The sequence below is a fragment of the Chenopodium quinoa genome, unplaced genomic scaffold (genome assembly GCF_001683475.1).
Source record: "Chenopodium quinoa cultivar QQ74 unplaced genomic scaffold, ASM168347v1, whole genome shotgun sequence".
Classification (NCBI taxonomy): Eukaryota; Viridiplantae; Streptophyta; class Magnoliopsida; order Caryophyllales; family Amaranthaceae; genus Chenopodium; species Chenopodium quinoa.
The window spans coordinates 2,337,687-2,361,283 of record NW_018742770.1 but is presented as its reverse complement, the minus strand read 5'-3'; the positions used below and the strand labels follow the sequence as shown (position 1 = coordinate 2,361,283).

At 30.5% G+C, this 23,597-nt stretch overlaps 2 protein-coding genes across 2 annotated transcripts; both read left to right on the top strand.

The window, feature by feature from the left end:
• Positions 1-664: 664 nt before the first annotated feature.
• On the top strand, positions 665-8,061 carry LOC110724533 (probable rhamnogalacturonate lyase B). The gene is made up of 16 exons (XM_021903951.1): positions 665-753; positions 875-1,000; positions 2,204-2,208; positions 3,455-3,514; positions 3,755-3,874; positions 4,051-4,170; positions 4,937-5,078; positions 5,221-5,391; positions 5,540-5,695; positions 5,793-5,899; positions 6,150-6,240; positions 6,352-6,493; positions 6,618-6,774; positions 6,894-7,010; positions 7,412-7,535; positions 7,651-8,061. The coding sequence occupies exons 1-16, from the start codon at positions 712-714 to the stop codon at positions 7,897-7,899; spliced, it is 1,929 nt and encodes a 642-aa protein (XP_021759643.1). The 5' UTR covers positions 665-711; the 3' UTR covers positions 7,900-8,061.
• Positions 8,062-8,709: 648 nt separating this feature from the next.
• LOC110724669 (rhamnogalacturonate lyase B-like) lies at positions 8,710-14,351 on the top strand. The gene is made up of 15 exons (XM_021904106.1): positions 8,710-9,632; positions 10,170-10,291; positions 10,485-10,535; positions 10,650-10,769; positions 10,908-11,027; positions 11,125-11,266; positions 11,378-11,548; positions 11,680-11,835; positions 11,968-12,074; positions 12,183-12,273; positions 12,421-12,562; positions 12,696-12,852; positions 12,958-13,074; positions 13,250-13,373; positions 13,804-14,351. The coding sequence occupies exons 1-15, from the start codon at positions 9,492-9,494 to the stop codon at positions 14,050-14,052; spliced, it is 2,010 nt and encodes a 669-aa protein (XP_021759798.1). The 5' UTR covers positions 8,710-9,491; the 3' UTR covers positions 14,053-14,351.
• The last annotated feature ends 9,246 nt before the right edge of the window (positions 14,352-23,597 follow it).

Here is a 23,597-nt window from a genome sequence, read left to right as displayed (position 1 = left end):
AATTTTAGACAAATTTCATTACTCAAGGAATTATACTCTTAACTATGAGAAAAATGAGACTGTAATAATTGACAACCATTTGTAGACAGACGAATAAAGGTATATACATGAGGCGCTAGGTTACTCAACACAATGTGGTAATGGTGCACGATTTTTGTTATTTCTTATGTGAATTATACACAATCACCTTAAATTTTTGTATTGATGATCTTAAATTACTCAAATTTCTCATACCTTAATTCATATACGTAGCATTATATAAACTTTCATTGTATACATTACCATCATTCAAGTAGTATCTAAAGTGGTCACACAAATTATACGTAAATAAATCACTAACTACTGTTGCTCTACCTTCAAAACATAGCAATCTTCTCTCCATTTTATCCATTATCACCAAAAAAATGGTTGCACCTAAGTAAAGAGATAAACCAAAAAAGGTTAAAATTCCAAACCCTTTTGCTTTTATTTGATTCCAAGAAAATTTAATTTCATGTGTTATACTACTATATATTGAGACAATATACGCTCTACTTTTATGTTATGCTAACTAATTCAATAAGGTAAACAGTGAACAAAAGAGCTTCCTTGTTCTATATATATTCAACAATCAATCAATATATATGATTAATAAAATTGAGTATTGTAATTAATTTACTTTTAATTGCTATCTTCTGTGCTTTTTTTTAAGGTACAAAATTTATTTCAGCTATGTCATTCAAGGCAGTCCAACTTACTGTCCAAGATCATTATGTAAGTGTGCATTACAAACAATAATGAACATATTAAGTTTATTAACCATGAAGTATTGTTTTGTATGCAATTTTATATGATAATGTACACAATTATTCTACATTGTGATCTTAACTTGCAGATTGTTATTGATAATGGAATACTCAAAATCACAATATCGAAACCAGATGGGATCATCACAAAGATAAAGTACAATGGTATAGAGAATTTGCTTGAAGACACAGTTGTAGAAGAACATAGAGGGTATGCTAGCTATGTAGAGATTATATTGTTGAAGCAAGAGTAGCTTAGCGTAGTCTTATTTTAAGACTTTACTAATAAACTAATTTATTTAGACATCTCAAAATCTATACAAGAATACAATTATGCAAAGCCAAAATCAGCAGTATCACCCATTCAAGTCTTAACGCGGATCTTAAGAAATCAAAACTCCAATTCAAACTTTTATCAAACAAAATAACATCTATACAAAAATTTGTGAGATTTTATTTTATGATGATATCATAACAAGTCTTAAGAATTAGAGCTTATGAGCAAGTTAAGATTAACGCAGTCTTGTCTTAAGACTTTAATCCATTGCCACATCAGTTGTTAGTTTAAAATAATTATTATTTTTTAATTTATAATTATGTTAAGACTCCCTAACACTCATCCCTAATAATTATTAACTTTTTTTTTTAAAAAAAAAGGTTAATTGAGTGTTAAAGTGAGTCTTGAGCTGAGTCTTAAATTTATTTTCAAGACTTCTCTTCAGATTTTGTTAAGACAAAGCTTCATAAATGCATTTAAAAAAAATCTTATCTTAAGACCAAAAAATTAGAAATTGATGATGTCATCTAGATTATTAGGATGTAGGCACTACTAGAGTACTAGATGTCATCTTGCTCTAAGACCAAACTACATAATTAAATGCATAAAAAAATAAGACAAAAGATTTGTTCACATTTACTGAACTGAGTTGAATTGAACTGAATGATTGAAGCTGAACTAAACTGAACTAAATAGATCAGCTAAAATGAATATTTTATGAGAGAAGGAAATTAAGAACTGAACTGATTGGAGCTAAACTGAACTAAAATTAAGCTGAAGTGAACAGGCCCAAAGTCTTGTGTACCACGGGTGTACGTTACTTTATTGTATAACGGGTTAAAGTTATGTTAAAAGTATTTAAAGACTTAAAGTTACCCTATAATTTATATTGCAAAAGTTATTAAGCTTCTATTAATAAATTTTATCTTACAAAATACTTATAATGTATTAGATTAATCATATATTGCTCTTTATAGTATGTAATCACGTATTTATAAGAAATTACACATTAAAATAAATTCAAACCAACGACAAATTAAAAGTTACCATTTAAATGGTTAAAGTTACCATAAAAATAGTTAAAATTGCGTTTAAACTGACGATTTTACAATAAAATTAAAGTACACCAGTTATACACAAGACTTTGTCAACAACTACGGGGCGTTTGGATCGTGGGAATGGGAGTTTGGGGATTAAAAGGTAGGAATGGGATTGGGAATTAATTGATGGGAATACATGAAAATATGTCAATACCTTGTTTGGAGGGTGAGTGGGAATATATAGGGAATAAATAACAATTTTACCAAAATACCCTTACTAAGATTATTATTTCATACTTTTCATTAATGACAAAAATGTCATTTTCCCCTTATTCTCATTCCCATCCATTTATTACCTACCCTCCCTAGGTAATAAATTGGTGGGAATTCACCCCTAAATAATCTCATTCCCGAACCCTTTTTTATTCCCATTCCCACCCAACAAACTAGGTTTATTTTTTCAATTGGGATTAAAATTCCCAATCCCCCCTCAATTCCCATTTGCCAAACACCCCCATAAAGTCATATTTTAAGACCACAAAATTAGAAATTGATGATGTTACGTAAAGTCTTCAGATCTAACACTATTTTTGACACATTTAATAGTCCCACGCAAAAAGTTTTAATCTTACTTTCAATTCAATTAAACTTGGCCCCATTTGCAAAATCTAAGTTAGACATTCCCAAATCTTACATAGAACTAAATCTTAAAAGGAAAAATTGTCAGGAACTATCCGCCTAATAGGTCATTTTGTCAACAACTACTCGCTTAAAATCTTTATCAAAAAACTACCCATTAAATTTAAAAAGTTTGACTAACACTATCCATTTTGGTTTTCCAGCAACAAAATCTGGCGAATGGTGCTCACTTTTGTTTTTTCTTCCAAAATTTAAACATGAAATAATTAATCACTCAATTAAGAAGCCATAACGAGTGAATTTAAGATCAATTTAGATGCATTACATATTTCTTAATTAAAATCACAATTATTTTCGCCCATTTAATTGGAAAAATATTGAAAATTTTGTGTATTTAGGTTGAGTCGTTGCAAAGGAGATTAGGTTGGTTGTTATATAAGCACAAGCTTAAGTTTTGTAGGAAAATAATAAAATTCATCCGAATTTTGTTGCCGGAAAACCAAAAAGGATAGTGCTTCTTAAACTTTTTAAATCTAGTGAGTAGATTTAAAAAAAAAAAAAAGAGTTGTTGACAAAATGACCTATTACGTGGATCTTAATAATTTTTTCTTTTTAAAATTTCTCTCTTCTTAATAAAACCGCATTATTGATGCTCAAATTTGATCTTTGAAAGAAAATATCATCGTGATTCATGATGGATATACTATATGTAGGTATTGGGACCTTAATTGGAGTGATCTTGGAACTCCAGGCACAAGAGGCTACGGCGAAAGGTACGTATAATATTGTGTGTGTATGTTTTTTTTTTTTTTTTTTTTTTTTTTTTTTTTTTTTTTTGAAGACTGTGTAAATGCCAAGTTCTTGAACTTTCACTTTCTCAATATTTTTGTTTAATTTCTTTAATTTAATCGTGAATTACTTTTTGTAGATCGATGATTAATTTCATTCATGTTAGATAACCCCAAATTATTTCAAGACTAATGTTTTGTTGTTGTTGTTGTTAAATTGTGCAGAATCAAAGGAACCGATTTTCAAGTTGTAGTAGAGAAGGATGAAATGGTGGAAGTGTCTTTCACAAGAACATGGAACCCTTCATCTAAAGCCAAATTTGTGCCGTTGAGCATTGATAGAAGGTACTGCTTCCTCCTCATAATATAAAACATGATTTTGTCGTTACGCTAAGTTAACTACTCCCTCCGTCCTTTTATTAGATGCAAATAGCATTTATTATTCACGTAATAAAGAGAAGTAGGCATCGGTTCGGAGGGAGTACTATTTTATGGCTAAAATTGTTATGAACTTTCTTTAGGGTCATAATGCTTCAAGGTTCATCAGGGTTCTACTGTTATGGTATCTATGAGAAATTAAAGGGATGGCCTGGATTCAATCTTCCTCAAACAAGGATTGTTTTCAAGCTTAATAAAAAGTGGTAAAAACCTTTTCTTATTCTACTTTCTCATTGTTAATGTCTTAAATTAGGTCGTACTCTCTCTCTATTCAAAAATAATAGTCACGTATATTAATTGGACACGTGCATATAAAATCGTCACTTACTTTATAGCAAAAACAAGGGGATGGTAGTACATATACCTCATAATGTCATAATAATTATTAATTGGTGTTGCAAACATAAAGAGTTGATAGCCGACCCTAAATCATTTTGGGTCTAAGGCCTTGTTGTTGTTGTAATAGCAAGGAGAGTTGATAGGAATGAGCCAACTATTATAAGACTTACAAAGTATTTTAGTAAAATCACCGTTAACATTTAATCATTAACCTTTAGCTTAGGGGACTAGTAGATTTTAAGGTATGAGGCCAATATGGGTTTAGAATGGCTTGATTAATAAAATTTCAATTTCAAACCCATATCTCAACCCTATAACGTATAGTATTGGCTTATTGGGTTTCGAAACTCAAAGGGGAGGTCTAACTCATATCATACCTCTCAAGTATCAAATAAAAAGAAAATATGTACTCCTTAACAACAACCAACATAAAGGATTAAGAATCGAGTTCTAATCAATCCTATGCCACCTTGTTTTTATTTGTAATTCCAAATCTATACCACTATGTGAACAGTGAACCTTACACCTCCTATAGGGTATGTATAATGTGACGAATAATTCTAGACGGATAGAGTAAAGTTATAAGGCTGAGTTAAACAAGCAGTTTTTGACAGTTAAATTGATGAACAGGTTTCAGTATATGGCAGTAGCAGACAACAGACAAAGAAAAATGCCACTTCCAGATGACAGGTCACCAGGAAGGTGCCAAATCCTTGAACCTCCTGAAGCAGTGCTTCTTACAAACCCAATTGAAGAAGAATATAAAGGAGAGGTATATATATATATATTGATCCAACTCACTATTATACAGGTTTACAATATATTTTATTGTATGATAAAATGTGTACTTTTATATATATATATATATATATATATATATATATATATATATATATATATATATATAGGACTAGGTGGATGACAAATACCAGTATTCATGTGAGGACAGAGATCTCCAAGTCCATGGATGGATATGCACCGATCCCCCTACCGGAGTTTGGCAAATAACGCCCAGTGACGAGTTCAGAACCGGTGGGCCCTTCAAGATAAATCTAGCCTCTCATGTTGGCCCTTACAACCTTGCAGTAAGTAAATTATTAGATGCACGTGAAAGTATTAACTTTTTGTACCCCATCTTAGAACTAGGCAATTGATGTGAAAATTTGAAGGTACTCCAATTAGTCCAATATGGTTACTACATTGAAGTAATGAATACAAATTTTTGAAATTCAGATGTTCATAAGTGCACATTATGCTGGGGAAGACATGGTAGCAAAATTTGCACAAGATGAGGCATGGAAAAGGGTATTTGGTCCGGTTTTTACGTATGTTAACTGCGGGTCTAAAGAAGATGACTGGCATTGGTTATGGGATGATGCTAAAGAACAGGTTAATAACTACAATTTTACCTATGAATTTTTGGTGTATGTATTTTTTAAAATGAATTTCTCTCAATCATAAAGTACTGATACATAACAATATGCAGGCCGCGATTGAAGCTGATAGTTGGCCGTACACATTTCCAGCTTCTGAAGACTATCCAACATCTGAACAAAGGGGTAGCCTCTCTGGTAGATTATTAGTCCATGACAGGTTAGTTATTTTATTTACTCTGTATGATTTAATATACTTTGCTAACGATTTGGTGTCACATTATATATGTACGTGACTTTGTGTCGTGTCATAATTTTATTAAGATACCTCGTCTTCTATTTTCTAATGAAAAATAGAGAATGTTGGATTTCAACTCACAACCTCTGTCCCGACAGTTTTTATTTATATGTATACATGATCTTATGATATAGTGTCACTTTAACTAACCAAAACTTACATGAATTGTTAGGTATTTTGATGATGATCATATTCCAGCCAATGGAGCATATATAGGTTTAGCTTCTCCTAATGAATCAAAATCTTGGCAACTGGAAAGCAAGGTGATTGATTTACAACTATTAAAGCATAGTGAATATGATCTCAAAATGTTCGAGTACAGTGTTTGTTGTACATTGTTTATATGAATATATGATATAAATTGCATATAACAGGGTTACCAGTTTTGGACAACAACAGATGAAGATGGCTATTTCTTCATAGATAATATAAGAGCTGGTGACTACAATCTGTACGCTTCGGTCCCTGGCTTCATAGGAGACTATGTATACGACAACAATGTTTCTGTAACTCCAGGTCTTCAAATTAAACTTACTCCCATTTATACGAAATTTATACAAAATTTCCGGTGTCTAAGCATCAATCTTACATTACTACATAAGACTTGAAAAAATGATTTACAGAAAATAAATATGTACAGGTTGTGATATTGATATGGGGGAACTTGTGTATAAACCTCCAAGTGATGGACCTACACTGTGGGAAATCGGTGTTCCTGATCGAACAGCTAGGGAATTTTACATACCTGATCCAAATCCTAAGTATGTCAACAAACTCTATCTCAATCACCCTGACAGGTTAGCTCTCATATCATTGTCAAAGTTTCTGAATTGTCAAGCTTTTGCATATTGTTTAGCAGTGTTATTTAGGCTAATCACCCATTAGTAACTTTTATTAGTGTCAATTTTTTAAACAGATTTAGACAGTATGGTTTATGGGAAAGATACACCGAATTATATCCTGATGAAAATCTAGTTTACACAATTGGTGAAAGTGATTACGAAAAGGATTGGTTCTTTGCTCAAGTTACCAGGTAACTAAGGCATCATACTTTAATTAAATGTCATTAAAACTTTGATAAAAATGTTGTATGTATGCATCTTCCTGAAGTAATGTCTTTTGTCAGCGGTCATTTTTGACAATGGCTCAAAGGGAAATATATAACCAATCAAGACTTTAATAGTTTAATCTATATAAAATAGTTTCTATCAGTAATAATCAGCTTAAATTAGTTTCTATCAGTAGACACTTTCAATCAGTCGAGTTCTGTTCTTAATTAGTTTAGTTTGTAATGAGTATTCATAATTCCACAACCCAAATGGAAAAACAAGCCATAAGCAAAACAAATGTGCTCGCGTAAAGCGGTAAAGCTGTACAAGTACAACTAATGAATATTCACAAACAAAAAAAATGATTTTAAAAATATAACTGCAGGAAGAATGGGAATACATACCAAGGCACTACATGGAAAATCAAGTTCAACCTTGAAGAAGTTGATCAACATGGAGTCTATAAACTAAGATTGGCACTTGCAACTGCAAATTTGGCAGAATTACAGGTAATTTATTCACAAAAACATGTAACAAATTTATTTATTTTTATCTACCACATACAATGATTTTAAACTGGAGAAAATTTATTTTGTACATATGTATGTGGAAAACCATGTTTAGGTTCGAGTAAATGATCCAAAAGCAAAACCTCCGGTGTTTACAACAGGACTAATAGGGAAAGAAAACGCGATTGCAAGACATGGGATTCATGGGCTATATAGGCTTTATACTGCAGATATACAAGGAAATAAGCTTGTACAAGGTGACAATATAATCTATTTGACTCAGGCAAATGGTGGTAGCCCTTTTATAGGAATCATGTATGACTACATTCGCCTCGAAGGGCCTCCTGATTCTGATCAAAGTTAACGTTCCAAGGGTTATTTTCTCTGATGTATATAAACAAGATGATTATGTATATGCTGTCAATGCCACGGCAGTGAAATGTTATTATGTTATGACTGTCAGATAGAAGCAAGTTATTGATTATGTAGTATGGATTTTTCTGAAGTATAAAGCAATTTCAATCAATACTAGGAAAATCTGTATTAACTACTTTTTATTTAAGCATTCTTAATATATGTTTGAATGAATTACAAGGATCCTATTTTAATAAGTAGAGAGTTTGACAAAATGACAAGGAAGCTCTTCAAAGTACTAAGCATTCTTAATTATATGTTACCTAGAGATCATACAAAGCATTTTAGAGCCAGTATTTATAATGACACCTACAAGTGCCAACTCCGGAAAGGTTTGTTGTTATGACTTTAAGGTAATAAAATCAAACTTCTTAGGGAGTAGAGACTCTTTAGAGTGAGGATTCTCTTACCCTTTTCCCTCACTTTCAAAATCCCAAAAACATGGCGACAATTATATTTAAAAAGTACATATAGGAGAAGTAAGCGATATTTTAGAAAGACACTAAACTCATATTTGACTAATATAATAGAAATTTGGCTAAATATCTTTTTGTATATGAAATTCCATTGGAATAAGAAGTCATTGCCAAGGTAAGAAAGTAAAAAAGACAAATCCCCAATTCAATTGAGGCCATGTGAGTGCAATTTATTTCATGCTTGATCTCGAATTCAAGAATAGTTTTATAGTTATGTGCAGAAACACGAAATGATGCAATGTTTATACATCATCTTAATGTGTCACATAACGTCACATGCCCGTCCCTTCAAATATCGTAGTACATGTGTTGTGTGGTCTTTATATATTGTTTTCAAATTCGATACACGAATATGATGACCCAACGAACAACAAACTACAAGTGAAAGAGTAAATCAATTGTTCATTTCATGCTTCACACAATACCTAATAGTTAAAACAAATAATCATTTCCCTCTCCCTAAATCTCAAACCACCTTCAAAAATAGATCTAATAATTATTTAAACGAAACCAACATTACGTATCCACATCAAACACCAATTTCTCAACATCTCAAATAAATAAATTATACATCCCCACAACACCCAAATCAAAAAACACTAAATCAAATTATCCACAAACATTCCCATAAATTAAAACAAACAATAAAATCAAAATCAAAATTCATTAAATTATCCAAATTTCTTGGATTGCACGTCCTTTTATAAGAACATCCATCCACCAAGCGAGTAACGACCAAGTCAAGAGTAGGAAAAGGAACCTAAAAAGAACCCCCAAAAAAAGGAGGTCCAAAGATAAAGATTATTTATGCTTTAATCCTTTTATTTTCAGGGAAATTGATGCTTTAATTCTAGTTTAAATCCATAATTATAATTTTATTATATACAACTTGCTGCCTAATTAGGGGCAGACCATACATATAGTTGTACATATATACGCATACAGTTATACTAAAGTCTATAAATATTCGATATTTACCAAGAAAGGCTACAATTATCTACCATATTTCATACAGTGCAAATTTGATTAATCGTAGAAATTGTTTTGGTTGATCTAAGAAGGAAGAATGTCATCGTTGTCGTTGTCGTCGTCATCATCGAAAGCGAAATCGTGGATGTGTGGGTGTTGTGGCAATGGTGGGGGTGTGGAACCAGGCCCAGATGCACCAACTGATCAAGCTGTTCAACTTCAGATTCTTGATCGTTATGTAAGTGTCGGTGTTTTTATTTTCTAAATAAAGTTTTTATTTTTATTAAGTGGTTTTGGAATGTTTGTTATGTTGGTTATGTTTGGTTGTTTGTTTGAGCCTAGGGAATATATTTGATGTACTTTCTTTTATTGGATTGTCGGGTTTAAATGCACATATTCTCAAGTGCACCTAATAATTTATCTTATCTTTGTTACTTTTGTTAGTTTTGGACTTTTGGATGGTTACCTTAGGGTAATAAGAGTAGTTAACATCTGTAATAGTGTAAATTGAACTAGTAACGTAACAACTAAGTTCGAATTGATGGAGATAATACTCAATTGGTTAAATTGGTCAAGTATCAGGGCTCACCAAGTTGTTTGAGTCAAAATCAGAGCAATAATGTAACAAAAGGAATTTTTAGAGGCTTAATTTTGCTTTAAAGTAAGCTTAATTGATAGTGAATAACATATTGACATGGAGTAATATATCTTCAACCTTTGTTCTCTAGGAGATTATATTTCTGCATGGATTTTAAGCTGGAGTATGTACTTGCAGGTTGTGTTAGACAATGGCATTGCTCGAGTGACAATATCGAAACCAGGAGGAATTGTTACTGGAATAGCTTATAATGGCATTGACAATTTGCTTGAATCTCGAAATCCTGAGGACAATAGAGGGTAAACATTGCGTATAATCAGATTTGTACAATCATTTTGCTTAATGAATTCAATACTTCAATCAGTCTCTATATAGAATCTAGAAACAAAATTCAAGATAATGAAAGAAAAGTTGATCATAGCATGGGAAAAATTGCATTATTTTCGCTTGTTTTATGATATATTTAACTGTGTTATGTATGGCTGTATGCAGGTATTGGGATCTTGTTTGGAATGATGCTAATACACCAGGGACATTTGACACGTTTGTTCCTCTCGCCTTCATCTTTCTTAGTTTGTCAAAGTTAAATGGATAAACTTGTAAATTTTAGGCTTTGGTTTACAAATTTGATCAAGGCTATTTGCTGATTGTATGCAGGATTAAAGCAACAACTTTTCAGGTGATTATGTCAAATGATGATCAGGTGGAAGTTTCCTTTAGTAGACAGTGGGATCCTTCACTCAAGGGCAAGTTAGTCCCATTGAACATCGATAAAAGGTAGTTGCTTTAATCTTCGCCATAGTGTATAAACTACTTTTTATAGAGCACACTTCCTCTATATATTAGTACCCCTCTGTCTGGAATTAGTTGTCATGTTAATAATGTAATTTAAGCCAATAATCGTTATACTTTTAGGTTTATAATGTTGCGTGGCTCATCCGGGTTCTATACCTATGCAATCTATGAGCATATGAAAGATTGGCCTGGCTTCAGCATGGGTGAAACTAGGATCACATTCAAGCTCAATAAACAGTGGTATGAGGAAATTTATTTCTTTGGACAGGTTTCATGGCAAACCAAGTTAATTAGAAGAAGTTTTAAGTAACAAAGTATGATATGTTTTGTGTATTAGGTTTCACTACATGGCTATTGCAGATGACAGGCAAAGGTTCATGCCTTTGCCTGATGATAGGATGCCCGGAAGGTGCCAAAAACTTGCCTATCCTGAAGCTGTTCTGTTGACAAACCCTGTAGAACCAAGCCTTAAAGGAGAGGTATCATTTCCTCTTATCTCATGTAGATAAATGTTAATTATGCATTAATTTTAAGTATTTTGAGATTTGTTCAATCATGTTTGTGAGTTAATGAATTGTTATATTACATAGGTTGATGACAAATACCAGTATTCATGTGACAACAAAGATATCCTAGTCCATGGTTGGATTTGCACTGACCAGCCTACAGGATTTTGGCAAATCACACCTAGCTACGAGTATCGGTCTGGTGGGCCCGTCAAACAAAACCTGACATCCCACGTGGGGCCTACATCCTTATCAGTAAGTGAACGGACATTCAGCTAGTTGTACCAAAGAATTAAACACATAGAATATACAATATATGTATGGATTTTTCTTGCTGGTGTTATTTCTGTATGAACTTTGCTGATGAAAAACTATTGTGATTGCAGGTGTTTTATAGTGGTCATTATGCAGGGGATGCTCTGGTGCCGAAATTTGATGATAATGAGCCATGGAAAAGGGTATTTGGGCCTGTTTTCATCTACTGCAATTCCTGTCCAAAAGATGTTGATTTTCATTCGCTTTGGGAAGATGCTAAAAAGCAGGTTAACCTCTAAAACATTACTGGAGTACTATTAACATGCTTTTGTTTGATAATGTTTTGTAATCCTCATTGATTAGCACTGAAAATTGGTTTCTGACCATATATTTTGTGTTTCATTTTCATCCATGAGTAGTTGGTAGTAAAAACTCAGAACTGGCCTTATAGTTTCCCAGCTTCAGAAGATTTTCCGAAACCTAATCAAAGGGGTAAAGTCAGTGGCAGATTACTAGTCCGAGACAGGTTGTTTATAAAGACATTAAGCATTTATACATTCGTATTTCATTTATATTTTAATTTTTCACACTTGTGCTTTGGCGATAATTATATGGTTTATATCATTTTGTTTAGGTATGTTAGTGATGATCATATTCCAGCAAATGGAGCTTATGTGGGACTAGCCCCACCAGGACCACCTGGATCGTGGCAAACTGAAATCAAGGTAATTTTTCTTTTTTAGTACCATTTACAAGCATATAACTGAAATCGCTTTGACCTGACCATCTATGTCTCACCATATTATCACTGGTACCTTAATTTCAGCTCTACTTTTGTGCTAAAAACGGCTGTCATTTGTTCAATTTTCCAGGGTTATCAGTTCTGGACAACAGCAGATGAGAATGGTTCTTTCTCTATCGAGGGCATAAGAGAAGGAGATTATAATCTCTACTCTTATGTTCCTGGTGTCATTGGAGACTATAGATGTGATGCTGTCATTACCATAACTGCAGGTTTGATTAAATGAACAGTCATTCGTTACATAGTATCATGAAATTAGTGTAGCTTAAGCTATATAAGCTAATAAAAAATAGCACTTTACACTTTACAGTACTATATTGAACTTAAGTATTGAATTAATATCAGGTTGTGATGCACAAATGGGTGACTTGGTGTATGAACCTCCTCGAGATGGACCAACCTTGTGGGAAATCGGATTTCCTGATCGCACTGCAGCAGAATTCTATGCTCCTGATCCTAATCCTAATTATGTCAATCAACTCTATGTTAATCATCCTGACAGGTTAGCGAGTTTCTTAACAATTTAAAACACAATCTCTGTTGAAAAAACAGTCAACTTGATGTAGTTGCTCATATTTGACAACTATTTGCATGAAATCTTTGGCAGGTTTAGGCAATATGGATTGTGGGAGAGATACACAGAATTGCACCCAAATGATGATCTAATTTTTACCATTGGTGAAAGTGATTACCGAAAGGATTGGTTCTTTGCTCAAGTTCCTAGGTACGTAGTCTCAGTTTTCCTACAGAACTTGTACCACTTTCACTTGCTTGATACATATATGATCGTAAACCTGTGAAAAGAATGTCTGTTGTAATACATTTTTTCGCTGCCAAGTAACAACATTGTATCAAAGTGTAAGATCCTCTAAGAAAGCCTAGCTTATTTTGTCACACAGGAAGACAGAAAACGTGTTTGTAGGAACAACTTGGCAAGTTAAATTCAAATTAGATGAGGTAGATCAGAAAGGGATCTACAAATTGAGGCTGGCAATTGCTTCTGCTACCCTTGCTGAGGTTCAGGTAACATCTCATTTTCAAGCTCCTTTTATGTTCCATTCATTTAATAAATGTTCCGGTTTCACTTTTTGTTCTTTCTACTTGGACTAGTATTGTCTCTCAAAAAATTTAAAGTATTACAAACAAAAAGGGACAAAGAGGTATTAAAAACTGAAAATTACGAGGAAGCCCCAGTTAATCTCCGAGATTAACATTCCAAGTTAATTTCCTCTCACAACTTTATGCATTTGTTTTCGTGCCACTTTACTATTTCACAAGTAAAACAATGTTGTGAGAGGAGATTAACTTGAATTCTCCCGAAAATTACTAATTTGATCTTTAAGCCAGACTGAAAAAATGAATTACTCCCATATGTTCTTGATAATAATATAATCTATGAATTCAATCTTAATTTTCTTATATCATTATGTCCTTGTACATATTATATTTATAGGTACGGATGAACGATCGAAATGCAAATCGACCCATATTTACAACAGGACTTATAGGGAGGGATAACTCAATTGCAAGACATGGATGTCATGGATTATATTGGCTTTATAACGTGGACATACAGGGTTCAAAGCTTGTAAAAGGCGATAATATTATGTTTTTGACTCAACCAAGGAACCAAAGCCCATTCCAAGGAATATTGTATGATTATATACGTCTCGAAGGACCTCCTACCAATGAAGCAATCTAATACGAGTACCAAGGACTGACTCACTTGGTAATACTCTTACTTGAAATCATGATATATATATGTTTGAATTTTATCGAGTGAGGCTACCTTACCTGCAACTACGAAATGAATAAACTTACATCTCCTTACCTTTAATAATAAAAATAAAGTTAAAGCAGTGTAATAACCTCTTGTATTTTCTGCTATTATATTTTAGATATTATTTTATTTTTTCTGTATAAATTGATGTATTCATAATCTTGTAATTAAATAAATGATTGGATAAAGTGGCTGATTTATGATACCCAAATGTTTAGGTCCATTTCCTTTTGTTGCTATTTCAGCATTAATTCTGTTTTATACATAGTAGTAGTATTACTAGTAGTATATTCTAGAGAACCTTCAATATTTTTTTTATTTTTTTTTAAAGCTGGTTAGTTTTTAGAATTGAATTTTACAAATTTAATTTCAGCACAGCTATAATCTTTAAAAGTGTTCCTTCAAAAAAAAAAAAAAAAAAAAAAAAAAAAAAAAAAAAAAATATATATATATATATATATATAGAGAGAGAGAGAGAGAGAAAGGCTCATGTAAGAACCCTCCTCTATATAAGAACCCAATCTTATATAAGAACCAATCTCAGTCCTTTATTAGTTTTGATCTAACCACCTAAAATGATCCTTTAGTAATGGCGTTTCTGTAATTTTGAAAAGTTTACATTTAAAACATAGAAAAAAATTTAGAATATGGGAAAATTTTTAGAACATAAGCAGAAAAAATTTAGAACATACAAAAAAAATTTAGAACATAAGCAAAAAAAATTTAGAACATAAAAAAAAATAATTTAGAACATAAGTTGAAAAAATAATTTGATTTATTTTCATGTTTTACTATTAAGTTATTATTGTTTACTTTCGATTTTTTTTTATTTTTTTTTATAGAGATAACCTATGTAGGAATCGAACCTACATTCTCTATGCATTTGCATAGTGCTCTACCAATTGAGCTAATAGGTTTTAGGCCTTTTAGCATATGTTCTTCTTTTTTTCATTTACCGTAAATGTTCATAAGTTTTTTGCTAATACTTTAGTTTTTCAAAAGTATTTTTGCTAATACTTTAATTTTTTTTTCTGCCAATGCCTTTTTATATGTTCTAAATTATTTTCCTATCATCTAAACTTTTTTTATCCATTACTTAAAATTTTTCTGTCTATGCTTTGAATTTTCCATATATTTCTGAAAATTTTCACCATATGTTCTAAACTTTTTCTATCTATAATCTTAGAACTTCTCACCCTATTTTCTAAACTTTTATCCTATATACTAAATTTTTTCACCCTATGTTCAAAACTTTTTCCTATTCTAAACTTTTTCTGATGTACTAAATTTTTTCGCCCTATGCTCTAAACTTTTTTTCCTATGTTCTAAATTTTTTTCACCCTATGTTCTAAATATTTTCACCCTATGTTCTAAACTTTTTGACTATGTTCTAAATTTTTTTTTCATATTCGACATTTTTTATCTATGTTCTATATTTTTACCTATGTTCTAAAAGTTTTCATCTATGTTCTAAATTTTCTGTCTAAGCTCTAAATATATGTTCTGAATTATTTTCATATGTTCTAAATTTTTTCACCATATGTTCTAAACTTATGTTCTAAATTTTCTTTTATGTTCTAAATTATTTTTCCTATTTTCTACACCTTTTCTTAAGTTCTAATTTTTTTTTCCCTATATTATAAATTTTTTAAAATTTTTTTCACTTATGTTCTAATCTTTTTTCCCTATGTTCTAAAATTCTTATGTTCTAAATTTTTTTGTTGTGTTCTAAACTTTTTTTTTTCTATGTTCTAAACTTTTATCCTATGTACTAAACTCGATCTTATACCCATATTGAAAACTTGTATACCTATGTTCTAAATTTTTCTCTAATAATCAAAATATATGTTCTAAAATTTTGACTATGTTCTAAATTTTTTCCCCTATGTTCTAAATTTTTCTGCCTATGTTCTAAACATTTTTTTCTATGTTCTAAATTTTTCATATGTTCTAAATTTTTTACTTATGTTCTAATTTTTTTTGTTCTAAATCTATATTATTCTAAATTTATAATAAGATTAGTTTTCTTCACTTTTCGTGCACTACTACTCTAGCAATAACTAAGCAAAATTTGTGGCTTAATCAACCAAGCTATCTAGTTTAATTCCAAGATATGATAATTAGTTAAAATGACATGGAATCAAGAATAAAGATACCCAACTACATATATAAATAACAGCATCCAATTAGTCGGTCATCAACTCATCATGGCTCCACATATATATATACCCAACAATCAAATTCATATAATCTCAAAAAATTAGTAAGCCAAATTACCAAGCTAATACAAATACTAGCATTCTCTTTAGAAAACGCAAACAATATGAGCAGATATGAGTACGAGTATAAACAAGAGACGACTATTCTATGCCACAACTCACAGCCACCCCAACACCACAAGCAGTCGCGGACCACCAAATCACCATTCAGTAGCACCCCACGCTGCTCCTAACCACCGCACCACCGTTACTCACCCTCGATCTCCACCTTCACTCACTAAAAATGACGCCAAAAAGAAAAAAAATCGAAAAAATGGGCTGAAAAATCTAATAATCAAGAGCAGCGGTGAAATTACCCCATATTGCTGAAATTCGAAACTAAAATCGCTAAAATTCGAACATTAAAATCGCTGAAATTCCAGCCCTAAAATCACTGAGTTTGAACCCTATAATCGCCAAAAATTAACGAAAATCAAATCAGAATAGAATTCGAAGTGAATAATAGGACTTAATAATCGTACCCAAAAAAATCGAATAGAAATCGCAAGATGAAATCAAAAAATCGAAAGCAACAAAACAATTAAAAAAAATGGAACAAAAATCACACAGAAATCTAAAAATTGAAGTCGAAATTAAGAAAAAATTGAACATCATGCGAAATTTGAATAAAATCTAAAAAAAACGTACTTGATTTGAACAATTTAGGTTGGTTATGCGAAATTCATGCGAAATTTGAAGAAAATACTTCAATAAGTTCAATTTACAGGATTTGAGGAGAGAGAAAGTAAAGAGGATTGAAAATTTGAGGAGAGAGAAGATTTTGGACGGTTGGGGGAGGGTTTTTGGTTTTAATCCTGACCGCTCATCCTAATATAATCCTACGAATGAGATTGGTTCTTATATAACTAAGGTTCTTATATAAGGAGAGGTTCTTACCGGATCCCTCCCCTATATATATATATATATATATATATATATAGAGGAAGGCTCATGTAAGAACCCTCCTCTATATAAGAACCCAATCTTATATAAGAACCAATCTCAGCCCTTTATTAGTTTTGATCTAACCACCTAAAATGATCCTTTAGTAATGACGTTTCTGTAATTTTGAAAAGTTTACATTTAAAACATAGAAAAAAATTTAGAATATGGGAAAATTTTTAGAACATAAGCAGAAAAAATTTAGAACATACAAAAAAAATTTAGAACATAAGCAAAAAAAATTTAGAACATAAAAAAAAATAATTTAGAACATAAGTTGAAAAAATAATTTGATTTATTTTCATGTTTTACTATTAAGTTATTATTGTTTACTTTCGATTTTTTTTTATTTTTTTTTATAGAGATAACCTATGTAGGAATCGAACCTACATTCTCTATGCATTTGCATAGTGCTCTACCAATTGAGCTAATAGGTTTTAGGCCTTTTAGCATATGTTCTTCTTTTTTTCATTTACCGTAAATGTTCATAAGTTTTTTGCTAATACTTTAGTTTTTCAAAAGTATTTTTGCTAATACTTTAATTTTTTTTTCTGCCAATGCCTTTTTATATGTTCTAAATTATTTTCCTATCATCTAAACTTTTTTTATCCATTACTTAAAATTTTTCTGTCTATGCTTTGAATTTTCCATATATTTCTGAAAATTTTCACCATATGTTCTAAACTTTTTCTATCTATAATCTTAGAACTTCTCACCCTATTTTCTAAACTTTTATCCTATATACTAAATTTTTTCACCCTATGTTCAAAACTTTTTCCTATTCTAAACTTTTTCTGATGTACTAAATTTTTTCGCCCTATGCTCTAAACTTTTTTTCCTATGTTCTAAATTTTTTTCACCCTATGTTCTAAATATTTTCACCCTATGTTCTAAACTTTTTGACTATGTTATAAATTTTTTTTTCATATTCGACATTTTTTATCTATGTTCTATATTTTTACCTATGTTCTAAAAGTTTTCATCTATGTTCTAAATTTTCTGTCTAAGCTCTAAATATATGTTCTGAATTATTTTCATATGTTCTAAATTTTTTCACCATATGTTCTAAACTTATGTTCTAAATTTTCTTTTATGTTCTAAATTATTTTTCCTATTTTCTACACCTTTTCTTAAGTTCTAATTTTTTTTTCCCTATATTATAAATTTTTTAAAATTTTTTTCACTTATGTTCTAATCTTTTTTCCCTATGTTCTAAAATTCTTATGTTCTAAATTTTTTTGTTGTGTTCTAAACTTTTTTTTTTCTATGTTCTAAACTTTTATCCTATGTACTAAACTCGATCTTATACCCATATTGAAAACTTGTATACCTATGTTCTAAATTTTTCTCTAATAATCAAAATATATGTTCTAAAATTTTGACTATGTTCTAAATTTTTTCCCCTATGTTCTAAATTTTTCTGCCTATGTTCTAAACATTTTTTTCTATGTTCTAAATTTTTCATATGTTCTAAATTTTTTACTTATGTTCTAATTTTTTTTGTTCTAAATCTATATTATTCTAAATTTATAATAAGATTAGTTTTCTTCACTTTTCGTGCACTACTACTCTAGCAATAACTAAGCAAAATTTGTGGCTTAATCAACCAAGCTATCTAGTTTAATTCCAAGATATGATAATTAGTTAAAATGACATGGAATCAAGAATAAAGATACCCAACTACATATATAAATAACAGCATCCAATTAGTCGGTCATCAACTCATCATGGCTCCACATATATATATACCCAACAATCAAATTCATATAATCTCAAAAAATTAGTAAGCCAAATTACCAAGCTAATACAAATACTAGCATTCTCTTTAGAAAACGCAAACAATATGAGCAGATATGAGTACGAGTATAAACAAGAGACGACTATTCTATGCCACAACTCACAGCCACCCCAACACCACAAGCAGTCGCGGACCACCAAATCACCATTCAGTAGCACCCCACGCTGCTCCTAACCACCGCACCACCGTTACTCACCCTCGATCTCCACCTTCACTCACTAAAAATGACGCCAAAAAGAAAAAAAATCGAAAAAAATGGGCTGAAAAATCTAATAATCAAGAGCAGCGGTGAAATTACCCCATATTGCTGAAATTCGAAACTAAAATCGCTAAAATTCGAACATTAAAATCGCTGAAATTCCAGCCCTAAAATCACTGAGTTTGAACCCTATAATCGCCAAAAATTAACGAAAATCAAATCAGAATAGAATTCGAAGTGAATAATAGGACTTAATAATCGTACCCAAAAAAATCGAATAGAAATCGCAAGATGAAATCAAAAAATCGAAAGCAACAAAACAATTAAAAAAAATGGAACAAAAATCACACAGAAATCTAAAAATTGAAGTCGAAATTAAGAAAAAATTGAACATCATGCGAAATTTGAATAAAATCTAAAAAAAAACGTACTTGATTTGAACAATTTAGGTTGGTTATGCGAAATTCATGCGAAATTTGAAGAAAATACTTCAATAAGTTCAATTTACAGGATTTGAGGAGAGAGAAAGTAAAGAGGATTGAAAATTTGAGGAGAGAGAAGATTTTGGACGGTTGGGGGAGGGTTTTTGGTTTTAATCCTGACCGCTCATCCTAATATAATCCTACGAATGAGATTGGTTCTTATATAACTAAGGTTCTTATATAAGGAGAGGTTCTTACCGGATCCCTCCCCTATATATATATATATATATATATATATATATAGAGGAAGGCTCATGTAAGAACCCTCCTCTATATAAGAACCCAATCTTATATAAGAACCAATCTCAGCCCTTTATTAGTTTTGATCTAACCACCTAAAATGATCCTTTAGTAATGACGTTTCTGTAATTTTGAAAAGTTTACATTTAAAACATAGAAAAAAATTTAGAATATGGGAAAATTTTTAGAACATAAGCAGAAAAAATTTAGAACATACAAAAAAAATTTAGAACATAAGCAAAAAAAATTTAGAACATAAAAAAAAATAATTTAGAACATAAGTTGAAAAAATAATTTGATTTATTTTCATGTTTTACTATTAAGTTATTATTGTTTACTTTCGATTTTTTTTTATTTTTTTTTATAGAGATAACCTATGTAGGAATCGAACCTACATTCTCTATGCATTTGCATAGTGCTCTACCAATTGAGCTAATAGGTTTTAGGCCTTTTAGCATATGTTCTTCTTTTTTTCATTTACCGTAAATGTTCATAAGTTTTTTGCTAATACTTTAGTTTTTCAAAAGTATTTTTGCTAATACTTTAATTTTTTTTTCTGCCAATGCCTTTTTATATGTTCTAAATTATTTTCCTATCATCTAAACTTTTTTTATCCATTACTTAAAATTTTTCTGTCTATGCTTTGAATTTTCCATATATTTCTGAAAATTTTCACCATATGTTCTAAACTTTTTCTATCTATAATCTTAGAACTTCTCACCCTATTTTCTAAACTTTTATCCTATATACTAAATTTTTTCACCCTATGTTCAAAACTTTTTCCTATTCTAAACTTTTTCTGATGTACTAAATTTTTTCGCCCTATGCTCTAAACTTTTTTTCCTATGTTCTAAATTTTTTTCACCCTATGTTCTAAATATTTTCACCCTATGTTCTAAACTTTTTGACTATGTTATAAATTTTTTTTTCATATTCGACATTTTTTATCTATGTTCTATATTTTTACCTATGTTCTAAAAGTTTTCATCTATGTTCTAAATTTTCTGTCTAAGCTCTAAATATATGTTCTGAATTATTTTCATATGTTCTAAATTTTTTCACCATATGTTCTAAACTTATGTTCTAAATTTTCTTTTATGTTCTAAATTATTTTTCCTATTTTCTACACCTTTTCTTAAGTTCTAATTTTTTTTTCCCTATATTATAAATTTTTTAAAATTTTTTTCACTTATGTTCTAATCTTTTTTCCCTATGTTCTAAAATTCTTATGTTCTAAATTTTTTTGTTGTGTTCTAAACTTTTTTTTTTCTATGTTCTAAACTTTTATCCTATGTACTAAACTCGATCTTATACCCATATTGAAAACTTGTATACCTATGTTCTAAATTTTTCTCTAATAATCAAAATATATGTTCTAAAATTTTGACTATGTTCTAAATTTTTTCCCCTATGTTCTAAATTTTTCTGCCTATGTTCTAAACATTTTTTTCTATGTTCTAAATTTTTCATATGTTCTAAATTTTTTACTTATGTTCTAATTTTTTTTGTTCTAAATCTATATTATTCTAAATTTATAATAAGATTAGTTTTCTTCACTTTTCGTGCACTACTACTCTAGCAATAACTAAGCAAAATTTGTGGCTTAATCAACCAAGCTATCTAGTTTAATTCCAAGATATGATAATTAGTTAAAATGACATGGAATCAAGAATAAAGATACCCAACTACATATATAAATAACAGCATCCAATTAGTCGGTCATCAACTCATCATGGCTCCACATATATATACCCAACAATCAAATTCATATAATCTCAAAAAATTAGTAAGCCAAATTACCAAGCTAATACAAATACTAGCATTCTCTTTAGAAAACGCAAACAATATGAGCAGATATGAGTACGAGTATAAACAAGAGACGACTATTCTATGCCACAACTCACAGCCACCCCAACACCACAAGCAGTCGCGGACCACCAAATCACCATTCAGTAGCACCCCACGCTGCTCCTAACCACCGCACCACCGTTACTCACCCTCGATCTCCACCTTCACTCACTAAAAATGACGCCAAAAAGAAAAAAAATCGAAAAAATGGGCTGAAAAATCTAATAATCAAGAGCAGCGGTGAAATTACCCCATATTGCTGAAATTCGAAACTAAAATCGCTAAAATTCGAACATTAAAATCGCTGAAATTCCAGCCCTAAAATCACTGAGTTTGAACCCTATAATCGCCAAAAATTAACGAAAATCAAATCAGAATAGAATTCGAAGTGAATAATAGGACTTAATAATCGTACCCAAAAAAATCGAATAGAAATCGCAAGATGAAATCAAAAAAGCGAAAGCAACAAAACAATTAAAAAAAATGGAACAAAAATCACACAGAAATCTAAAAATTGAAGTCGAAATTAAGAAAAAATTGAACATCATGCGAAATTTGAATAAAATCTAAAAAAAACGTACTTGATTTGAACAATTTAGGTTGGTTATGCGAAATTCATGCGAAATTTGAAGAAAATACTTCAATAAGTTCAATTTACAGGATTTGAGGAGAGAGAAAGTAAAGAGGATTGAAAATTTGAGGAGAGAGAAGATTTTGGACGGTTGGGGGAGGGTTTTTGGTTTTAATCCTGACCGCTCATTCTAATATAATCCTACGAATGAGATTGGTTCTTATATAACTAAGGTTCTTATATAAGGAGGGGTTCTTACCGGATCCCTCCCCTATATATATATATATATATATATATATATATAATCTGAAAAAGGTTTACCAAAATAAAAATTCTTAAATTATGGTTTTTAAGTTTAAATAAAAAAAATTAATCATACTGAAATAATTTTGTTTCTTGATTAGCTAAATATTTGGGCAATTCTAATATCTTAAAGAGGTTGATCAAACTGGGCCTCAAAAATCCAACTCTCAAATACTGTCTTAAGCCCAACAAATTAATTAAGCCCAAAATCTAAACCGGAGAAGACAGTTGCAGTACTCACTTGTAAGCCCAAACTTTGAAGCTTACCTTTCCTCAATTATACACTTATACTACCTTTGTTAAATTATTTATTTTTATTTTTTAAGACATACTACCTCCATTAATTATTATGCACAATAAAAAAAAAATAAAAAATAAACTATGTGTAAGACATAAGATATTTCTTGTTGTACATAATAATTAATGAAGATACTATACATTTTGGTAGAAAGAGCATAATTTTACATGGATTAATACTTTGACCATTGTTATATGCTTCAATGCTTGTATATATCAATTTCTTATATTCATTAATCGATGAAATGCAATACACTTTAGTTGAATTCAATAATGCGTTGACATTTCAATCCCATTAACCTTTGAAAATTTTTACAAAGTTAGTTGAAACTAGTAACTATTTCATTGACAAACTATCAAGATTTATGGCATGACATAATGTAGCACAAAAGTTGTTATGGGTTTGCCATAATAAACTAATGGTGGTAAATGGTCACCAAACTAATGCTCCATTATTATTTAATCAAAGACCAATTCAACTAATTACATTTTACAGCAGTGACACTTTACCAATTGAACTAGATAAGTA